The following is a 21,837-nucleotide window of genomic DNA, read 5'->3' as shown; positions in this document are numbered from 1 at the left end:
CTTACTTAAGATGACTGTTAGGACAACTTACACATTGCAAGTCTGCAGTATTAAGAATAACTTGATATTTCTGACTGTACAATTTTAATTGTTTACCTACTGACAAACATTTCAAGTTCAACTAAATGAAAAAACAATTTGTGGTAACCTGAATATGATTAAAAATAATTAACAACACTTTTTGTAATGATGTTAAAATCAGCCCAACTTTTATTTTCAAACACAACAAAGTATAACAGCCAACATACTGGACACTGTTCTGCTGAACAACAAACAATTATATTGCCATCACTGTTATAATCTTACAATGAAACAAAGTCTCAGATGTAATTATTCTGAAAATAAGTTTAGGCCTACCACAAGTTTGTTTTGTACTTACTTATATAATCAAAATAAAATATTTGTTGTTCTGTCACAAGTGCAGTCTCTGATTTAAACAACACATTTGTTTTTCATTCCAACACAGGAGCTGGAATGTTGTAATGTTTTAAGGATGCTTGTTTCCAGTCCAGGCATTACTGCCTGAATGACTATCATGGATCGAGGTGATCCAAATGTAGGTGGCAGTGGATGTGGGTTGGAGATGCAATGAGCTTGAACCTGCAGGCGACCATCTTCACTGACCACACCATCTGTGACGGAGGACTCATCTCTCCTGGTGTCCTGCAAGCAAACAATCATATTTTTTGGAACATGAACTTAATTGCTTTCTTAAAACATTTTTTTCTGCATTTGGTATAAAACAGACTCCAATTTAGGACAATCTCAGGCTCCCTCCCCACCGGAGAGGTGACATTCAATGTCCCAATTGTCAGTCTGGATAGCCGTGACCACCACCCAACACACAATAATGTCATGAAAGCATCATTTTAAAAAGGGCTATGCAAACATGGCCAATAACTTTCATTCTAATGATGTGCAAAATGATTTGGGAACAAAACAAATTTTGCTGTTAGAAAACTTGCAGACTTCACTATATACAGTGTAGACCCTCTAAACTAAGTTTGGGGGATGTGATCTTTCAAGAAATGCAGACCAAACTGTTGTTGTTTGTTTACTTACACAGCATGTCTTGTAGAATTAACTGGAGTCACCAGCAACAGCATAGTGCAGTCATATCTCAAGTCTAATAACAGAAGACAGGAAAAGATCAGTAAAGAAACAACTTCCCCAAACCACAGGACAAATAAAACAATAAGTAAAACAGGCTGATCTAAAGTATGATTAAAGTTCAGCCTGATTAATATAAATGTCACTGACAGTTGCTAATATATTGGAAAACCAAAATACTTACTGATGTCTTTCTGTCCAACAACAGGAGTGCTGGTCCCGAGCCTCAAAGACAGTAAGAAGCAAGCAGAGGGAGAAAAAAAGGAACATTTTTCAGAAACTGATTTGATCCTTAATGGCTGTGCAATTATTGTAACATAGAGTTTGCTTATGTTGTTAAATAAAGGCTAGATTTGACATTAATAGATGTCACAGATGTTCAAAAGCTGCCACAAAGCATGACAAAAAATGGACGTCTCCAAAAACTTCGGCGCATTTTTGCAAATATGTGATGTCTTGATAAATCTTTCTGTCTGGCAGCTCCATCTTCAACACCCTTTGTCAAATGTATGCATATCAGTATATCTACTATCCATCTTCTTTGCATGATCCAGCCATTTCAGCCTTTCCTTACTAACTTTGTCTCCAAGCCATTCAACCTGAGCTGCCCCTCTGATGTAACCATTTCCAGTGATGGCGCCATGATCTCTAAGATGGCATCATAGCAGGACATCTTGTAAGCCTTAAAATTGTATTTCACTCTGGCTGCTGGCCTTCTATCATACATCACCCCTGATACTTGGCTGCACCCACTCCTCTCTGCCTGCACTCTCTTCTTCACCTCTCGTGTGCACCATCCATTACTTTGGATGATTTACGCAACGTATTTAAAATCAACTACCTTTACTATCACCGCTTCTTGCAGCTTCACTCTTACACCTGTCTCCCTCTCATTCAAGCACATGTAATCTATCTTGCCTTTTACGTATTTTCATTCTTCTTCTTTCCATTGCAAACCTCCATCTCTCCAGGCTCTCTTCCACCTGCTGCCTGCTCTCAATATAGATCACAATATGAGCCACCAACGTCGACGTCCACAGAGACTCCAGGCTGACCTCATCTGCCAACCTGTCCAAACCCTGATATAATCCCACCCCCACCTTGAACCCATCTATCAATTAAACTGCACGCATCACCACTGTCTCACTGTCCTCATACGTGTCCCGCACCGCCCTCACACTTCTCTGCCACTCCTGACTTCATTCTATCACACACTTTGGCTAGATTCACAGTCCAAGTCCTTCTAATCTTCTCTATACTTCTCTATCAGAACTCTCAAATAAAACAACTGTAGTTTAATATGTGCGAGTTTTAAATTGACTAAATGTACAGATCAGTGTGGTTTCTTATCAATGAGTATACATTTACAGATACAGAATTTGTCCATTGTAAGATCAATGGACAAATAAGATCAATGAGGTGAAGATGGGATAATGACAAAAAGGAGGGGAACACAAATAAATAGAAAACATTTAAAAACTCACATAAATTCTAATACAAACACAAATAAAATACAGGAAGTATCATGTAAACATTTGTGCTTTTGTGTGCGTGTTTTCCAGAACACTAAACAACACTTTGCTCCAGAGTAAACTATTTAACCGGCCACGAGGCGGCGCTCACTCGGAGGAGTGACGTAGAGGTGTTTGCGACATTTTTACAGCAGAAGCGGCAGTTTCCGCGCTGGGTTGGTGAAGGCAACATCATGGCGTCAGGACCAGGAGGGTCGTCCGATGGGCACGATGCAGAGCTGGACGAATTATTGGACAGTAAGAGTCGGCATTAATATTTTATCAGTGTGTGTATTTCTGAACACAGCAGTGGGGTTTTCGTGCAGCTTCGTGGTGTCGCTGTGTCCTTTTTTTGTTGTTGTTGTGCTTTCATCGTGTCAGGGCTTAGCTCAACGTCAGGTGCTCCTGCCGGGGTCTGCAGGAGTAATGTCCAAGAAGAAACGTCAGCACGAATCGCTTAATGTCTCTGCTGTCAGATAACTTTATCCGGGTTCAGTTTGTGCCCTTCATCGTGTATCTGCACAGAACACGGAGTCAGTTTCCTTAACTACATATTTTGTTCAAGGCAAATTTTCAAAACAAGCCAGCTTAGGATTTAAACAGTTTTATTTTTCCAAATATGTATAAAGGCTAAATCATCTACAGTTTTAGTTTCTCAACAGTAGGTTTTCAATATAAAAGACATTCATAACAATAATAAAACAATCAGAAAAGGGCTAAAAATCTTCAAACCGCTTTATATGTTTTTCCTTCAGTTTAAAGTCATCATTTGTCTTATATAAGACAACATATTATTGTGTTATGTGCACCAAATTCTGACCCTTCCATCCAAATGTTGCAGTAGAAATCAAGACTCATCAGACCAGTCAAACCTTTTCTAATCTTCTAATGTTCAAATTAGTTCTTCGTTGGCAGGAATTTCACCTGGCGTTGTCTTATGCCCCTATAGCCCATGTACTTCAAAGTTTGATGTATTTTGCATATTTTGTATGTTGACTGGTTGCATTGAGTGGTTATTTAAGTTAATGTTGCCTTCCTGTCAGCTCGAAGCTTCCTGGCTATTCTCTGACCTCTGACATCAACATGACATTTTCACCCAGAGAACTGCTGCTCACTGGATCTTTTCTCTTTTCACACCATTCTCTGTAAACCCCAGTGATGGTTGTGTGGGAACAGCCCAGTAAATCAGCAGTTTCAGAACAACCATTCCATATTCTAAGTTATTTAAATAACCTGTCTTTGCCACTCTTATGCTCAGTTTAAACTTTAGCAGGTTGTTGTTTTCCTAATTAAAGGCTAGAATTGGTGTTTGAAGAATGAAGTGATTGTTGATTAATTGATTAGTTTAAAAAAAAAAGTCACTGCTTTCGTGTTTTAAAATGTGAATATATTATGTTTTTGCTCATTTCTTTGATAATGATTTTTTTTTTAAATTTTGAACACAGAATGAGTTGATTAAAAACAAGAATGACTATTTTAAAGTTCAGAAAAATTGCTGCAGCATTATATGTTATCCAGTTATCCCATAGCAATGGAATAACTGGATAATTATTTGTCAGTGAGTATGAAACCATTAAAAGCATTTTGAGTGAATTGGTTTTAATGTCATCGCTTTCTTTCAGGTGCGTTGGATGATTTTGACAAGGCGCCCGCCCCTCCAGCCCCCGACCCTGCAGCCGCTTCGTCCTCAGCCAGCAGTGGTGCACAAAAGGTGCTTGCGAAATCATTTAGAATAGAATATAATATTTAGAATGGAATGGAAGGCCAGCAGCAGCTTCCGGTTCAAATTATCCTGCCTCAGGACACAGAGGAAGTGCTGCCGCTGCTGGGCCTTCTTTACCGGGGCGATGGTGTTGTGGGTCCAGGTGAGATCAGCTGAGATGTGGGTGCCCAGAAACCTGAAGGTGGAGACAGATTCCACCCGTTCTCCATTTCTAATGAGAGGGGAATGGACCTGTCTGTGCCTCCTGAAGTCCATTATGAGTTCTTTTGATTTAAGGACGTTCAGCTTCAGGTTATTTTCTAAGCACCAGAGGGACAAGTTCTCTACATCCGTCCTGTACGCTGTCTCATCTCCATCAGAGTTGAGTCCAACCACGGTGGCAAATTTTTAAATAAAAGTTTGGCTAATAGTGAATACCAATACATTTTCAGTTTTTTAATTTATTCTAAAAACAACAGATAAACATCGCAACTTTCTTATTTCCTGATATCAGTAAATATCAGTATTTGCAGATGGCAATATTTGACTGATAGAGCAGTGCTTTTGTCTTTTTCTGTTAATTTTCTATCCAAAACTGCAACTAGAAAGTGTCAGTGTTATTTTAGTTTTGAGCTTTCAAATGTTGGTTCTTTTACTATTAGGAAGCAAGACTGCTGCAGGTTTATGTCAAGTTTAAAACATTGTAAGCTAGAGTCGGGTCTAGAATAAAAAAACAAAACTGTTTCAATTCAGATGCACTGAAAAGAAGAACATCTTCCTCTGTTTTTCCTTATTTCTATATAAGGGATTTTGTTTGTTTTCTCTTCTTTGCCTGTCTCAGCCCCCTTTGCTTGAGGACTGTAAGCTCTTCGAGACTCTCTTTGAAGGGGACATGGCTGCCCAAGCTAAGGAGGAGTGGGAGAAGGCCATGACGGAGCTGGCTCAGGAGGAGCCGGAGCTTCTCCAACACTTTCAAAAGCTATCAGAGGCTGCGGGAAAAGTTGGTAAGATATAGGCTTGTGTTGACTATAGTTTACTTCTAGTCTTCTGCCTATTTTGGCTTGTTAGTTTACACAAAATACTCTGTTTATTCTGAGCAGGTACTGACACTGCCTCCCAACAAGAATTCACTTGCTGTCTAAAAGAAACCCTTCAGGGGCTGGCCAAAAATGCAGACAACCTGAAGGTGGGTCAAGCTGAAATTGAGCAAATATAATGAAGGTTTTGCAAATGAGAGCAACTTCATAGTCTGATTGTTTTTTTGCAGTCTTCGGGACTAGCTGGAGATGATCTTGTCAAAGCACTAGAAGGCCTAGGGTTGGAGGAGGGTGAAGGAGGTGGTGATGATGGAAACATCCTGCCCATCATGCAGTCTATCATGCAGAATCTTCTCTCTAAGGAGGTTCTTTATCCATCTCTGAAGGAAATCACTACTAAGGTGTGCCTTTGGTTTTATAGCAGACATTATATTCTGCAGTGTCCCATTCAGTATTTGTATTAACTCTACTTCATTCTTGCAGTACCCAGAGTGGCTGGAAACCAACAAACCGAGCCTTAGTCCAGAGGATTACCAGCGCTATGAGCAGCAGGCCAAAATCATGGGAGACATCTGTAAGCTCTTTGAGAGAGAGGGAGAGGGTGCAGCAGATAAAGAGAGCACATTTGAGAGGATCATGGACCTGATGCAAAAGGTGATGCAGCACTATCTCTTATCTCATAAAAAAGCAGTTTATGTGTAGAGTGAAACTGGTAACTCATCCTGTTTCTTTTACCAACAGCTGCAAGACCTTGGACAACCACCTAAAGAGCTAGCAGGTGATGCGGTAAGTAAAAACACCATTGTGTGTTTGACCTCACTAAGATTTCAGGGAAAGAAAATGTGCTGTAATTTGATTGTCCCTTTCATAACAGAACTGCGGTTGATGTTTTAATCTGAATTTTATGTGATTTGAAATGAGCACAAATATTTATAGGCTTCTTCCTCTTTTTTTTTTTTCTTCCTCTCCAGCCTCCTGGCTTTAACTTTGACATGGACTCTCTCAATCTTCCTGGGGGCCCCGGGGCCGGGTCAGCCGAGCAGTGCTCCATCATGTGATGAGGGGGAGTGGTGGTGTCCATCTGAAGCACTTGAGCCGAAGGGTCGCTGTGTGTGTCAGCAGCGGGGGAGAGGGACAGAATGAGAAGCAAATGTCAGGCAGGAGTGTGACTAATCCGTCATCACTGCTCTCCCCCCTAAAGAGTAAAGTGTGTGGAAACAGAAGCAACATAAGGAATCACAAACAACAAACACACATTCTTCTCCATAAAAATCACAGACGGTACAACTACGAACATTTGGACATCTTTTCATTAGCAGCTGCCACAATTCCTTCACTCTTTAATTTTAGCAGAGTTTCTGTAAGAAGAAAATACCACTGGCCTTCTCAGTGTTGTTTTTACATACTGTTCAACCTTATGGTAATTTACATCAAAGCACTTCACGGGTATAAACGGTGCCTTTTCAAAGTGACTTTAAGTTGTTGTTTTTAGGTTTCATCTATTATTCAGCTACGATCGGCTTTAAAATGGTGTGAATTTGCAATAACATCCCTAGTTGGCACCAAGTGATTGTTTTCTAACATTTCACTTAAGATAAAAGCTTTAATTTAGAAAGTTTATGGTTAACATGCTAGAAAACTATGAAAAATGTGTACATTTGTTAGTTATTTAAAAGACTAAAACAACTAAAGAGGAGTGGAGCTCTCATAAGAGATTTCCTTTACCTCTTAAAACTAAGCCAGCTAATTTAATAAGACCATTCGCTATTCCTCATTCCAAAATATTGATTTGAAGTGATTGATGATTCCTGGATGCCTTTGCTGTGGTTGAAGTGATCATTATAGTGTAGAGTTACTGTGCAAAGTGCTTCCCTGTGATTCCCAGTGTTTTCAATGTGCAAAATGGTGTTTTCCTTTGGTATGGGGTCCCCGCTGGGGAACAATAATCACCTGAGGGCATGAAAATAAACCCTATAAAAGTGCGTCATGTTTGTTCCAGAGAAGGCGACAGACAGTGTAGTAAACATCACATTGTGTTACATAAAAGGGAGAGAGAAAGAGGTGACTAAATCATGGAGATGCGCTATTGGGTAAGACATCAACAACCTGATGTTGGCACTTTCTGGCAGTGGCTGTCGGGTTTGTGTAGCGGACAACAGTTGACTTCTGTAACTGTAGAGAGAGATCTAGATATCACACGAGCACCAGCCCATCAGTGACTGTATAATAAAGGGTTCTGTGAAAGGAATCAGTCAGCCATGCGCTGAGAAGAGATGCGATTTACATCAGCTGAGGGGAGTTCTGCTGCAGAGGTTCACAGAGACCTGTGGTTTCATCCCAGTGTGGGGTGGGACTCAACTCTCAGGGCCGATGCAAATGTTTCCCACAGCACCGTTAAAAATAATAAAAAGAATGATGATGATAATAAAACCTTTTTGACACTATTCTTCTGTAAATATATAAAATAAAACTAATGATATACTGCAATTGCCGGTGTGGTTTTTGTCATTATTTCTTTCATACTGCTTATGGAACATGAGTAGAAATATTGTGTCATAATCAACTGCATTCAGAGACCAGTTTTACTGTAAGCTTACTGCATTTTAGTTCGTGTATGCGGTAGTCATGATCCTAAAGCTGTGGTCCTTTTATAAAATATGCTGCATTACTGGAGAAAATCTGCAGTAAATGAAGTAAAAGGATTTTTCAAATTTAAATCCTCAAGTAATAAATAATAAATAAATTATAAATTCATATACACTCATTTTGAACATGTCACTGTAATTTGGGGCTTTTAATGGCTTCTTTCACAATGTCTTTAACGTGACAAAAGTAGTATCATAGTATCATATTCTGGGGCTTTTTGCTGCTAATGGTATGAGTACACTGGACAAAGTGGATGGAAAAATGAAGAAAGAATTACTTCTAAATTCTTTAATGTTACCTCAAATCAACAGCTACACATTTGAAACTTGAAACATGGTTGGATCTTCCAACAGGACAGCGGAATGGCCTTCTCAAAGCCCTGACCTCAAAATCTGTAGACTATGATTATGAAACCAGTCACTATAAATGAATTCTACCATGTCTGACAATAAGAGTTGTCAAATATCCAGTAAGAATTATTCTGACTGTTTTTTAAAGTCATTAAAGATGTATGATGTCCTATCAGCCAAACCTGGAAAAAGAACAGGTCGAAGAAATCACTAAAAGCCCCAAATTATCACGATATTCATGCCTATGAATAAGTGTGTGTAAACTTCTGATCACAACTGTATTTTGAGACGTTTAAAAACGAAAAAATGTGTAGAAGTCCACTTTCTTTTCGTAGCAATCCTAGATTATTGATTTTTGATTTTTTTTTTTTGCTTTTTGGGGGGTTTTTTGTAATCCAGTGGAAATGCATTACTTCACACTAGAGGCGCCCCCGCGTGCCACGTATCGTGTCTGCAGCAGATGACGTCATCAAATTATTACTTGCAGTCGGTTTTAGAAATAAGGAATTTTATAATTGTTTAGGAAGAAAACAAATCAATTTATTGATCAATACGTATTAAGTTCTTTTAATTGTAAATTTGTCACTTTAATCTCATACAATTTGCGAGTTCATGACATTGACATTTTAAAGAATAACCTCTTTGTCTCTTAGATTTTTACCGCTTTATTAAAGAAGCTAATGACTCTTTATCCGAGTCCGTATACTTATTTCGTACGTCTAGGAAGTGCTTAGCAATTTACAGATTAGATTTGTTATGACGGCATTTAGTCGCGGATGTCTTGTCTATGGGTTACATTTCTACGCGCCGCTGCCGTGGAACTTTCTGCGTCAGATTTTCGTCGCAAAACTTTATTGTTCAAAACCGGAAGACAAAACGGACTACGTGTCAGGAAAAAGGAGAATCAACTAAATGGGCGAAGGTGGTCAGGCCGCTTGATTCAACCAATCTGCAAAGTTTCGTCCTTTTTAATTATTTGCTCTGACTGAGTTTTGTCTCAGCATTAAAAAGAAGAGCTTTGCGGTTCACCAGTAACGATGTTAACAAAATTTGAAACGAAGTCGGCCCGTGTCAAAGGTAAGAGTCTGCTAGCTACTTATTAGCAAAGAAGCTAACGTTAGCTAGTTGACGTTATCGTCCTCGGTTGATTATTCAGCCAGAATTCTCTCTTTATTCTTGTTTTTAAATAGATTTTTTTCTCCGACTGTCTGTAACTAATTTGTCGTTATTATGTCTTATTCAGATGTAGCGATAAATGGACAATAGTTGTACGTGTCCTTAGCTGTCCGGCTAACATCACTTTGCATGTTTAAAAAGCCGCTGTAAATTAGGATGATGCTGGTCGTCTGAAGTGTAATAGCCTCTTCTGTAAGAGCTCTGATGAGCTGTTTTACATTTCAGGCCTGAGCTTCCATCCCAAACGGCCGTGGGTTCTTGCAAGTTTGCACAACGGAGTCATCCAGCTGTGGGACTATCGGATGTGTACACTTATTGACAAATTCGATGAGCATGACGGTAAGACGGTGTTTTAGCTGGAGTACGCTGCTTTAGCTTACAAACTGTGTTATTAATGGAAATGAGGTGTGATTTTAATGTGGTATCTCACATCAGGGCCTGTAAGAGGGATTGATTTCCACAAGCAGCAGCCCCTGTTTGTGTCTGGAGGAGATGACTACAAAATCAAGGTGGGACTGCTGTGGCATCAAGACTCTCATTAAATGTCATGAAGCTGGATAAATGTTGTTCAAGTGCTTATTTTTGTATTTATTTGGTTTGAGGCAGTATCTCATACTCAGGATTTCTAATATTTTGCCTAAACGTCAAAGGTGCTGCCATGTCTTAATGCACTACTGTAATATGAAACCTAGGTGAGAGCTGAGTAAATATTCTTGTTGTGTACAGGTGTGGAACTACAAGCTGAGGCGCTGTCTCTTCACCCTCCTTGGGCATCTTGACTACATCAGAACCACCTTCTTTCACCATGTGAGTTGTCCTGCCGTTTTAACATAGAAAATGGACAAGTGACAAATTATAGGAAAACCTTGAACCTTTGACTCCCACAGTGACTCTCATATTTTGAACTACGTGTCCAAATCAATGGAGGTATACAAAATTATCACCTTTTATCCTGTGAAGTGCTCTCTTCCAGAATGGCCTCCACCAATCTGGATTAGATTAAATTATGCAACTTGTATGTTATGGCTTTTCCAGTCACCAGATCTTAGCCCATCATTTAAGATATGTTGTCTCCAAGTCCAAGATAGAAATCATTAGTTGTATTTGTGATGGTGGAGCACTGTACAAATGTAAACAACACTAAAGCTGGGATTCAGTACAGTACTACATATTATGGTAAACACTTTGTCTTTAAGGGGTTTTCCTTTATATTGTCACCCCACTGGATTAGTACTTCTGTTTTTGGGTGTTTTTGTATTTTATGTTAGAACAATTTAGACTTAAGTTATTAAATTAATTGTCACCTTGCCTGTAGGAGTACCCCTGGATTCTGAGTGCTTCAGATGATCAGACGATTCGCATTTGGAACTGGCAGTCCAGGACGTGTGTCTGGTAAGACACTGTGTAAAGTTTAAACTGTTGTTTCTCACAACTTGCACATAGTTAGGATGTTTAATTGAGATTTTAAATAAACAGAAGAATGAAAATTGTTAAAATTTACAATAATGAAAATGAATGGTCTGCCCTGATTTCTTATGTTTCCTATTTCTTTCTTCTCTGCAGTGTGCTGACTGGCCATAATCACTACGTGATGTGTGCCCAGTTCCACCCATCTGAGGACCTGGTGGTGTCGGGCAGTTTGGACCAGACTGTGCGAGTGTGGGATATCTCCGGTGAGGGCCTGGGGATGGCCGACCAGAGGACAGCGGGCTGGGTTTTGGGGGAGGGGTTGGGAGCAGAGTGGTACAGATGAGGAGGAAGAAAACAGGAGCAGGACCGAAGTGAAGTCCTAAACCTCTTCTTCCTCTCTAACTTGTAGAGGATAAAACTCTGTGGGCTGTTTGCAGAAACACCTCTCTTTTGATAGATGGTAAGAGAGTTAGATGCAGTGGAACAAATTTATGGTGTGCTATTTTTTTATTTTTTTAATACAACACTGTAAATAAAAGCTCTGAAAGGAGAAAGGCCTTACAGGTTAGATCGGGGTGGGCAATTTCAGGCCCAGAGGGCCGGTGTCCTGCAGGTTTTAGATCTCACCTTGGGTCAACACACCTGTATCACATGATTAGTTCGTTACCAGGCCTCTGGAGAACTTCAGGACATGTTGAGGAGCTAATTTAGCCATTTAAATCAGCTGTGTTGGTTCAAGGACACATCTAAAACCTGCAGGGACACTGGCGCTCGAGGCCTGGAGTTGCCCACCTCTGGGTTAGATACACAGTGAAAGGATAAAATCCACATGGATGGATAATTGGAGAGGTGTTTCTGTGCCTGTGCATGCTGTAAAAATCTTGTCATTTTTCTTTCTCCTGTTTCTTGTCTTTAGATTAACTGCACTCATTTGCTTTCATTTCCTTTCATGTGAACATGCATAAGTTCTAACATTCACCAATCCTGGGTTTATGTCATTTAACTTGAGCATGGTTGCATCCATTTGTACTTTTTTTTTTTTCTCTAACTTGTCTATCACATGACTTAACTGCAGCATGTGTTTTCATTTTTTTTATGATAAATACATAGTAAGTTTAAAGTTTAGCTTTAAGGGGGTCACTTTGCACTCATACTCACAATATAGAAAATCCATACTGCTTTTGCATCCAAAAAACATTAATTGGTTAAAAAAGAGTTAATCTTTTTTATACACTTAAACTTTCTGGCTGTCCCATATTTCTATATGACCTATGACATTTGCACGACTGGCTCTACTATTAAAAAAATAACATGAAATATACTACAGGTTTATATTTCCTGTAGTCATTGCCACTTATTGTTGTCATCCTCATTCCTAACCAGTAATTGTGGCATTTCAGACTATACTAACTGCACGTCATTTAAACATTGTGACTGAAATGTGCATGAGCCTTTAAGAAAGCAAACTCCAAGACTCATAGTCCTGATACTCAACGCCCCATCGAGGCTCACCTTTACAATGCTAGCTACCACCCACTCCACCTCCATCAGCCAAGTCCACGCACTCCCTGTGTCCTCCTTATCCCATGCTCTCCCTGGAAACATCCACACCTGCACATGGGTTCCTAGTGTCATTTCTGTTTCCCATGTCATCTCTCTCTGTGCTGTTGTACTATCTGCTCACCACATTGTTTTAACAGGCAAGAATCATGAATACAAGCTGTGTTTTCTCCATCTTTTTTTCATTTCCTGATCTTGCTGAGTCTCTGAAATAATCAGCTACCTTGCTCTGCTATCCATCCAAATCACAAGTTACTCCGGTTTCTTCTGTAATCCGATGATTAACTAAACCAATCAAAGCACTGTTGCAGGAATGATTGTTTCCAGACTCAAGCTGGCAGTCAATGAGAAAGCAGAGGTTGTGTTGGTGTGTTTCAAACCTGTGTGTGTGTTCAGTAGTACAAAAGTGCGCTCTGTTTTTTAAACCCCCCTTTTGTGGCCTCTCTTCTCCAATGATGATTCTCCAAATTTGATATCTAAATAATGTGTATCTTGTTTTCCCCATGTTCCGATCCTCTATTGTGCCCTGTCTAATTTGGTTATGGCTCCCCCCTTTGCACGCGGTGCTCTCTGATGGTTCCAGGTTTGAGGAAGAAGAACCTGTCTCCAGGTGCTGTGGAGACGGAGGTGCGCGGCATCTCTGGTGTTGATTTGTTTGGTGCCTCTGATGCTGTTGTTAAACACGTCCTCGAGGTGAGAAGCAACCTTGTAGCTTTTGTAAACGTTGTGGTCATTTGAGTGAATTGGCCTTTAAAGGTTACCAGTGAGGGAGCCTTCATATGTTCCTGGTATCTCATTACAGGGAAATGTCCATTTGTAGTCTTCTGCTCACATATTGTTTGGATTTCCTGTTTGTTTGTTTGTTTTTTAATGATTAGCATTAATGAGGTTTCTTCAAATCATCAAAAAAGTCCATGATGCAGTTCTGTCTGTGGAAAACACCAGCTTTTAGCCCGAGCTGGCAGTTGAATCTGTGGGTTGTTTGGTTTTTTTTGTTTGTTTGTTTGTTTGTTTGTTTTTTAGGGGTATGTGATTACGACTTAAGGTCAGAAATATTCAGTTATAGGTAATAAAACTACATTGCTTGGGTTTTGTTTTAATGTACTATTTTATGGTTTCTGTGTGATATATTAATTATTTAATGGTACTATAATGGCTTCACGGAGAGTAACACAGTTTAGTTTCATATAGAATGATGCCGTGCTATGACAGCTGTTTGTGTGACTTGCGCTTATGTTTATGTTCAGGGTCACGATCGTGGGGTCAACTGGGCAGCCTTCCACCCCACCATGCCTCTCATTGTGTCTGGAGCTGATGACAGGCAGGTGAAGATCTGGAGGATGAATGGTGAGTGACTTGACATGAGTGTTAGAAGTTGATGTTCACAGAAGCTAAAACCCCTGACTTTTCTGTTATGTGCCAAGAAGTAGGTATTTCATCAAGCTGACTACTTCACTAATTGTTTCCTGCTGTAAATGTTTCTGCTTCTTTTTTGTCTTTAATTATCTCTCCTTTTTTTTGTTTTTCCCCCCACCTGTGTTCAGAGTCCAAGGCATGGGAGCTCGATACATGCCGTGGGCACTACAACAACGTGTCTTGTGCCATCTTCCACCCACGCCAGGAGCTCATTCTGTCCAACTCTGAGGACAAGAGCATCCGGGTGTGGGACATGTCCAAAAGGACCGGAGTACAGACCTTCCGCCGTGATCACGACCGCTTCTGGGTGCTGGGTGCCCACCCAAACCTGAACCTGTTTGCTGCAGGTAAGTGCTGACAGTGATCTGATTAAAACAGGAACATTAACAGTTCAAACATCAATTTGCAAAGTAGTTGTTTGGTTAGTTTTGAAGCTGATCCTTTGCATATCAGGGAAAATTAAAAAAAAAAAAAAAAAAAAAAGATTTTAATGGTTCTCTTAAGTTCACATGGCCTAATAACAGGAAATGTCTGGCATGTATTTCCTGAGGAGGGGAAAAAAAATACAGTGTGCACGTGTGAAATTTGCACTGACGGATGGTTTGTTTTGTGTCCTTAAGGTCATGACAGTGGTATGATTGTGTTCAAGCTGGAGCGTGAACGTCCAGCCTACGCCGTACATGGCAACATGCTTTACTACGTCAAGGATCGCTTCCTCCGCCAGCTGGACTTCAACAGCAGCAAAGACACGGCTGTTATGCAGCTGCGCAGGTAGGTGTGGTGTGCATGAGATGGCATTTTGAGTGCAATTTCTTAGAATTCCTTTCTTAGACCAAAAAGAAATTGGTCTAAGAAATTATGGGCTAGTGCTTGTTTTTGTCGTTCGTGGGTTTTTTGATTTTTGTTTTTAAATGAAAATCTGTCTAGTTTAAAATAACAATTTTACCTGTTTTACCTTCTCCTTAACTTAGTGGGTCTAAGTTCCCAGTGTTCAGCATGTCTTATAATCCCGCTGAGAATGCTGTCCTGCTCTGCACTGTAAGTATCTCTCAGTGAAAATGCACTCGCACACATTAATCTCTTACTGCTCAGTTAAGTGTGTTGGTTCGCATCTGTTTATCGAAATGCTCTTTACCTCCTGCAGAGAGCAACCAACCTGGAGAACAGCACCTATGACCTGTACTCAATTCCCAAAGAAAGTGACTCTCAGAACCCCGATGGTAAAAAAACAAACAAACCAAAAAACAACAGTTTAATTATGTTTTTTCTCACACTCTAAAAACATTTGTTTGTTTTTTTTCCTTTACTTATTGAATGTTACTATATGCCTCCAGTTTGTATCTCCTTGAATGAAGTAACAAGAGGCTGCGTTTTCTTTTTAAATTCCAGCACCGGAGGGGAAAAGGTCTTCTGGTCTGACAGCCGTTTGGGTGGCCAGGAATAGATTTGCTGTGTTGGACCGTATGCACTCTGTAAGTGCATATGAAAGTTTACAAAGCAGTGAAATATATAGGAAATCCCTTTTTAAAAGATTTTTTGAAAAGTTGGTTAATTCTATAAAAAGAACTGAAAGTGTTGATCAGTAAATCATTTGTTCTTTACAAATGATCGATCAAAGGCAGTCTGGCACGTTAATCTCCGAATGAAACAATCAAGAGTCCATTATGTGACTTGTGAAGCCTGCAAATTTTTGAAGAAAACTTTTTACTTTGCTTTTTGTCCTAATCTGTAATTATTCATCACAGTGCTTTCTTCATTTCTCCATTGCAGCTGCTGATTAAAAATCTGAAGAATGAAATTGTGAAGAAAGTCCAGGTGCCGAGCTGTGAGGAGATCTTCTACGCCGGGACAGGCTCACTGCTGCTGCGTGATGCCGACGGCGTCACGCTGTTTGACGTGCAGCAGAAACGCTCCCTGGCCACCGTGAAAATCTCCAAGGTCAAGTACGTGGTTTGGAGCGCAGACACCAGCCACGTGGCTCTGCTGGCTAAACACGGTGAGTGGATGAGATGAATATCTGCAGATTTGACCAACAAATATTCAAACCTGAAAGTTTTCTCTGCTGGTTCTCAAAGGAAGCTCTAAATCTGATTTTTCTCTTTTTTTTTTTTTTTTTTTTTTCTCTTTTTTTTTTTGATCTGCAATCGTAAGCTGGAAAGTCTGTGCAACATTCACGAGAACATCAGAGTGAAGAGTGGAGCCTGGGATGAGAGCGGAGTCTTTATCTACACCACTTCCAACCACATCAAATACGCCCTCACGTCTGGGTATGTGCTGCTTAGAAAAGGCAGTGTTAATTCATTCCCACAGGCACAAGTCTCTGGGGAGAGAAACTTCTTAACACAGACCTGTAGAGCTTCAACAAAATAAGCTGTCACTGAGAAAGTTGTGAGCTAAAATGTTGCCTTAGTGCTTGTTTTCTTTGATAGTGTTGTGCTCCCAGATGTCTTTTAAAATAAGCACAGCAGTGACTTAGAATAGTTGGAGCTTTGTTTTTGCTCAAATCTGTAACTTTATGTTTTAAATTCTCTGGACAGAAAAGCTCAAATCTTTCACAGTTAGAAAGCATCAGTTCAGTGTAAAATGTCTAACTTAGGATATTCTTTGTGTTCCTGTAGTGATCATGGCATCATCAGGACCCTGGACCTGCCCATCTATGTGACCCGCGTGAGAGGCAACAGCGTTTATTGCCTGGACAGGGAGTGCAGGCCCCGTGTGCTCACCATCGACCCCACAGAGTACCGCTTCAAACTGGCCCTGGTCAATCGCAAATATGATGAGGTCGGTTCTTAAGGGTGGTGTCCTTGAAGTGATAATCTGAGTATATTTAAGGAGATTAAACACCAGAACTGTGCAGTGATAATCTGAGTTTCATATTAAACAGCATTACATTTTTGCCAGGAATCATTTGGTTTCTAATTCTGAGGTCATTCCTGTTACTCTTCAGGTGCTCCACATGGTGCGCAATGCCAAACTGGTAGGTCAGTCCATCATTGCCTATCTGCAGAAGAAGGGCTACCCCGAGGTAGCACTGCACTTCGTCAAAGATGAGAAGACGCGCTTTAGCCTGGCTCTGGAGTGTGGGAACATCGAGGTGAGCTGGCAGCAGTACTCAAAGACTGCTGTACCTATTCTATCATTTTTTTTAAGATAAGGATGGAAGTCTTGTGCATGATGAGCTCTAATCAAATCGCAGTGAGACCGAGATCCGTCTGCAAAATTAAAAATCTCATCTCTGTACTTCCAGGTGGCTCTGGAAGCAGCCAAAGCCCTGGATGAGCGCAGCTGCTGGGAGCGTCTGGGTGAGGCAGCACTGCTGCAGGGTCACCACCAGGTCGTGGAAATGTGCTATCAGAGGACCAAGAACTTTGACAAGCTCACCTTCCTCTACCTCATCACTGGTAACTTGGCCAAGCTACGCAAGATGATGAAGATTGGTGAGTGAGGATGTCTATTCTTTATGTTACATGTTGCAAAGGTGTGTATGTTCTCTTTCAGTATTTCTAATGGCTGTGTTGTCTGTGTAGCTGAGATCAGAAAGGACATGAGCGGTCACTACCAGGCAGCACTCTACCTGGGAGACGTCAGCGAAAGGGTTAGAATATTGAAGAACTGTGGACAAAGTGAGTTAATTTGTCAACATTCACTCATATTCTGTCATATTTTGTTTGCCAGCCTTTATGGCAGTAAAATGACAAGTTATCATGCAAAATTGTTTGTGTGCATGCTTGCAGAGTCTCTGGCCTACCTGACTGCAGCCACACACGGGTTGGATGAAGAGGCTGAGGCACTAAAAGAGACGTTTGACCCAGAAAAGGAGACGGTGTGTTCACAAAACATTCTTCCTACACAAATTATGGGAAACAATAACATGCAGAAGCAGTGAACCTAATATGTATTTTTTAACAATACAGTAATTCATGTTGATAAATAACATAATTATTGCTTAATTTTAATTTAAAAATGGTTTATTATGTAACTTTTAGGTGCCAGAGGTTGATCCTAATGCACAGCTGCTGCAGCCACCTCCACCCATCAACCCTCTAGACACTAACTGGCCTCTGCTCACCGTCTCAAAGGGCTTCTTTGAGGGAGCTATTGCAGCAAAGGGTAAGTCAAGAGCCACGATGGACTGAAAAGGAACATAATACTTTAAAGTTTCATCCATGTTAACTTTGTTCAAATGGAACCAAGAATGGAGACACTTAATACTTAATTCCGAACAAGGTTATGTGATTGGTTGGGTTTTGTCTGTTTGTTAGCAGGTTAGTCAAAAGTTGCATATGGACTTGGAGCAAAACCTTATTAGAGGTGCAACTTGGCCCAACCTGAAAGTGATCAGCTGATGAATATTTGGAACGATTCTTTAGCATTGCTAGATAGGATAATGTTTGACATATCTTTGCAAATACATACCAGATTTAAATAAGAAAAACTGAGATATCCCTTTGATGATCTCAAGAAAATATCACAATACAATCTGGATCCAGATATCCAAAGACTCACGTCCATGGTCTGAGCTGAGTTTTCTGCCTGGACTTGGATTGCTTTTAAAACAGCTGGTTGTTTTTTTTTGTTTTTTTTTTTTTAAAGGAATTCAAAGATGAAGTAATTGTAGAAACGGGTGGGATTTAATATGGGCACCTGTTGTTCACCTGTTGTAGGGAAAGCTGGTCAGATGGCTGCCGACTTGGACATGGATACTTCAGGAGGCGAGGGCTGGGGAGATGATGCTGAGCTTCAGCTGGATGAAGGTAAATTCCGACTGATTTTAACAAATCATTTTCTATTTTTTTCTTCTTTTTTCAAACTTTCAGTGTACTGCTTGAGCCTAAAAATATTAAATGTGTATCTTTCCCTCTCTTCTTCACAGATGGCTTTGTGGATGCTCCGGAAGGATTAGGAGAGGAAGGGTTGGGGAAAGAGGAAGGAGGAGGATGGGATGTTGAGGAAGACCTGGATCTTCCTCCAGAGCTGGTGAGAGAGAGAAGAATTCTCATATTAAATGTGAAAAGAACATAAAGCTGAGTACTTTATACTATCTTTACACCAATCAACAGGATGTACCAGTTGGTGCAGGTGGAGGAACAGAGGACGGCTTCTTTGTCCCACCAACCAAGGGCACAAGTCCAACCCAGATGTGGTGCAACAATTCCCAGCTGCCAGTGGATCATATCCTGGCCGGCTCCTTTGAAACTGCAATGAGGGTCCGCTCATAGTGTTTTCCAACACAGTTTATTTATTTTTGGTTCCCTTTGATAACATATATCATCGTTTAAAAAGGAAGGCATAAATGGTTAATTACTGTTGCTTGTTTCTACCATAGCTGCTCCACGACCAGGTTGGAGTTGTGGACTTTGGCCCCTATAAGTCGCTTTTCATGCAGACTCTGTCCAGAGGACGCACTTCTTACCTGGGGCTGCCGTCCCTGCCCTGCCTGCGTGGGCACCCACAAAGGAACTGGAAGGTACAGCTGTCTATTTGGTGGATGTATTTTTTATTGATATATCTGCTCCTTTTCTTCATAGTTTCTAATTGATTCCACAAAATAGAAAATGACTTTTTTATGTTTGATTTTCTTCTCAGGACTGTGGGGCAAAGCAGGGGCTGCCTGCTGTGGGCCTGCGTCTCTCTGATCTCATCTCCCGCCTGCAGCAGTGCTACCAGCTGACCACAGCCGGACGATTTGAGGACGCCGTTGAGCGCTTCAGAGTCATCCTTCTGTCTGTACCCCTGCTGGTGGTTGATAACAAACAGGAGATTGCAGAGGTAAGCAACAACCATGCCTTGAACCTGATCTGTTTAATCTCTGAAGTCCATTTGTAATGGACCTAATAAGCTTGCCTGTATGATCCTCATGGCTCCTGTGGCTTTCAGATAAACTAATTTTGTTGACATGCTGATACACATTTATATATGCTCAGATACTTAACTGGGTTGTATGTGTTTTAGGCTCAGCAGCTGATTACAATATGCAGAGAGTACATAGTGGGTCTGACCATGGAGACTGAGAGGAAGAAGCTGCCTAAAGACACTTTGGAACAGCAGAAGAGGTTGTGTGAGGTAAAAAAAAAAAAACACAATGAAGCTTTCACTGATTCACACAAAAAAAATCACCAAAGCATGATGAAAATGTTCAAAAAAATGTTTGTGTTTTCCTTGCAGATGGCTGCTTACTTCACCCACTGTAATCTCCAGCCAGTCCACATGGTGTTAGTGTTGCGCACAGCTTTGAACCTCTTCTTCAAACTGCGTAACTTTAAGACAGCTGCAGGCTTCGCACGACGTCTCCTCGAACTTGGGCCCAAGCCAGATGTTGCACAGCAGGTTGGTTGTTCATCACTCATAGCTTATTTTTTTATTTTATAATTGTCTTTATTAGATGGCCTTTATTGTGCTGGTGTCATTCTCTTGCCATCATCTCCTTTGCAAAAATATTTCCTTCTTTAGACTCGCAAGATTTTGGCAGCCTGTGAGAAGAACTTGACAGACGCCCACCAGTTGAACTACGACCCCCACAATCCATTTGACCTGTGCGCTGCCTCTTACGTTCCCCTGTACCGTGGACGCCCCGTTGAGAAGTGCCCTCTGTCTGGAGCCTGCTACTGCCCCCCTTACAAAGGCCAGATCTGCAGGGTCACACAGGTAGACCAAACAAATGTGTATATAAAATTTTAGGGACCATCATTTAGTAAAGGAGAGAACATTTGGTCTGAATTCTCAAGTTTCTTGATCACTCAGATCTGAAACTGTAACCATCTTTAATGAGAACACCTGGTAAATTGTTTATGTTTGAAGGTATTTTCTCTTCATTCAGGGAATAAGGGCTAATAATAATAACAATAATTATTAATAGATAATATTAATACAGTAATATCTGTTGAAGATTTGCAAGAAAAAAGGCAATACTATCAGTCAAGTTCACTTTCAGCTTAGTGAGCGGAAACCTTTTCAAATCTTCAGATGTGGTTGTCATGACAAAGTAGCAGAAATTTTATTAACCACTTCTAAGTTCCTGCTTCTATTTTTATATCATTAAAAATGCTGCCTTCACTTTTCCTTTTTATTTATTTAAATGCCCATCTCTGCTATAACTACCCCCCCACCCACCCCCCACCCACTAATTTTTAATGTTTCTTCTTTTTCTAGGCGACGGAGATCGGCAAGGACGTGATTGGTCTGCGTGTGAGTCCACTTCAGTTCCGCTGAGAGGATAAAAAAAAAATGAAAACACTTCCACTCTTTGTTGTAGTAATGATACAATTATTTGCATGAGAAATGGAAGAAGTTATATATGTGTTTGCTCAGTGCTGTTAAACCTCTTTAAATCCTTTCTCAGCTATCTATTCCTGTTCATCACTGATCCTACTAAAAGCTTTTTGTTGTAAGTACTGCTGCATCAATAACACAGTACTGTGTGCTTTATTAGAGCTGTAAAACCGTACTGTTAACCCGCTCCTGACTTGTATGACGTGAATAATGGAAAATGAACAGCAGTACGCTGTGTATCTGTCGGAAACGATAAAATAAAAAGGTCCTTTTATGAACACAAATGAAGTGTGTGAGTTGGGCCATCTTTGTCGTGTTTTTAATGCGCTATGGTGTCTGCAGAAGGAAGTGAAATGGGAACATTTGATGTGCACCTCAAGGATGAGTCATGAGGAATGAAAGTGGAAAAGCCTGCACAGTGAACTGGCTCCTTAGTTGGCATTACAAGTTGAAAACAAGGGGGTGACATTCACAGTCAAGTTTGTTATATGGTTACCTGTTACACCTGACCCGATTCTTGTTAAATACTGAAAATGTGGTTCCTTTTATAATGTGCAAAGTTCTCATTTTGACAGAGTCTGCCCTCTACCTGTAAAAGGAAGCACTGTCATTATTACCCAGAACACATTCTGGCAGATGTTAGAAAAAAA

General features: G+C 40.5%; 2 protein-coding genes and 1 long non-coding RNA gene across 3 annotated transcripts; 2 read left to right on the top strand and 1 right to left on the bottom strand.

The window, feature by feature from the left end:
* Nucleotides 1-566: 566 nt before the first annotated feature.
* On the bottom strand, nt 567-1,506 carry LOC121814210. Its single transcript, XR_006054192.1, has 3 exons — nt 1,295-1,506; nt 1,063-1,126; nt 567-663 (listed from the first exon to the last, which is right to left on the bottom strand). It is a non-coding gene; the product is annotated as an uncharacterized LOC121814210 (long non-coding RNA).
* A 1,258-nt stretch (nt 1,507-2,764) lies between these two features.
* pex19 (peroxisomal biogenesis factor 19) lies at nt 2,765-7,847 on the top strand. Its single transcript, XM_005918110.3, has 8 exons — nt 2,765-2,879; nt 4,244-4,332; nt 5,165-5,327; nt 5,424-5,509; nt 5,591-5,761; nt 5,844-6,014; nt 6,102-6,146; nt 6,332-7,847. Exons 1-8 carry the CDS (start codon nt 2,816-2,818, stop codon nt 6,416-6,418), a joined length of 876 nt encoding a protein of 291 aa, XP_005918172.1. The 5' UTR covers nt 2,765-2,815; the 3' UTR covers nt 6,419-7,847.
* Nucleotides 7,848-9,221: 1,374 nt separating this feature from the next.
* On the top strand, nt 9,222-21,471 carry copa (COPI coat complex subunit alpha). Its single transcript, XM_042219075.1, has 30 exons — nt 9,222-9,433; nt 9,758-9,871; nt 9,968-10,041; nt 10,259-10,339; nt 10,848-10,924; nt 11,096-11,205; nt 13,086-13,195; nt 13,750-13,849; nt 14,047-14,265; nt 14,539-14,689; nt 14,890-14,956; nt 15,063-15,138; nt 15,308-15,390; nt 15,689-15,917; nt 16,050-16,185; nt 16,537-16,699; nt 16,866-17,012; nt 17,166-17,355; nt 17,446-17,541; nt 17,653-17,741; nt 17,905-18,028; nt 18,583-18,672; nt 18,792-18,895; nt 18,979-19,125; nt 19,245-19,385; nt 19,505-19,687; nt 19,871-19,981; nt 20,084-20,245; nt 20,369-20,563; nt 21,068-21,471. Exons 1-30 carry the CDS (start codon nt 9,394-9,396, stop codon nt 21,125-21,127), a joined length of 3,669 nt encoding a protein of 1,222 aa, XP_042075009.1. The 5' UTR covers nt 9,222-9,393; the 3' UTR covers nt 21,128-21,471.
* Nucleotides 21,472-21,837: the final 366 nt, after the last annotated feature.

The sequence above is a fragment of the Haplochromis burtoni genome, unplaced genomic scaffold (assembly GCF_018398535.1).
Source record: "Haplochromis burtoni strain Fernald_Lab_line unplaced genomic scaffold, NCSU_Asbu1 Contig_27, whole genome shotgun sequence".
NCBI classification, from domain to species: Eukaryota; Metazoa; Chordata; class Actinopteri; order Cichliformes; family Cichlidae; genus Haplochromis; species Haplochromis burtoni.
This window is presented reverse-complemented; position numbering and strand designations above follow the sequence as displayed.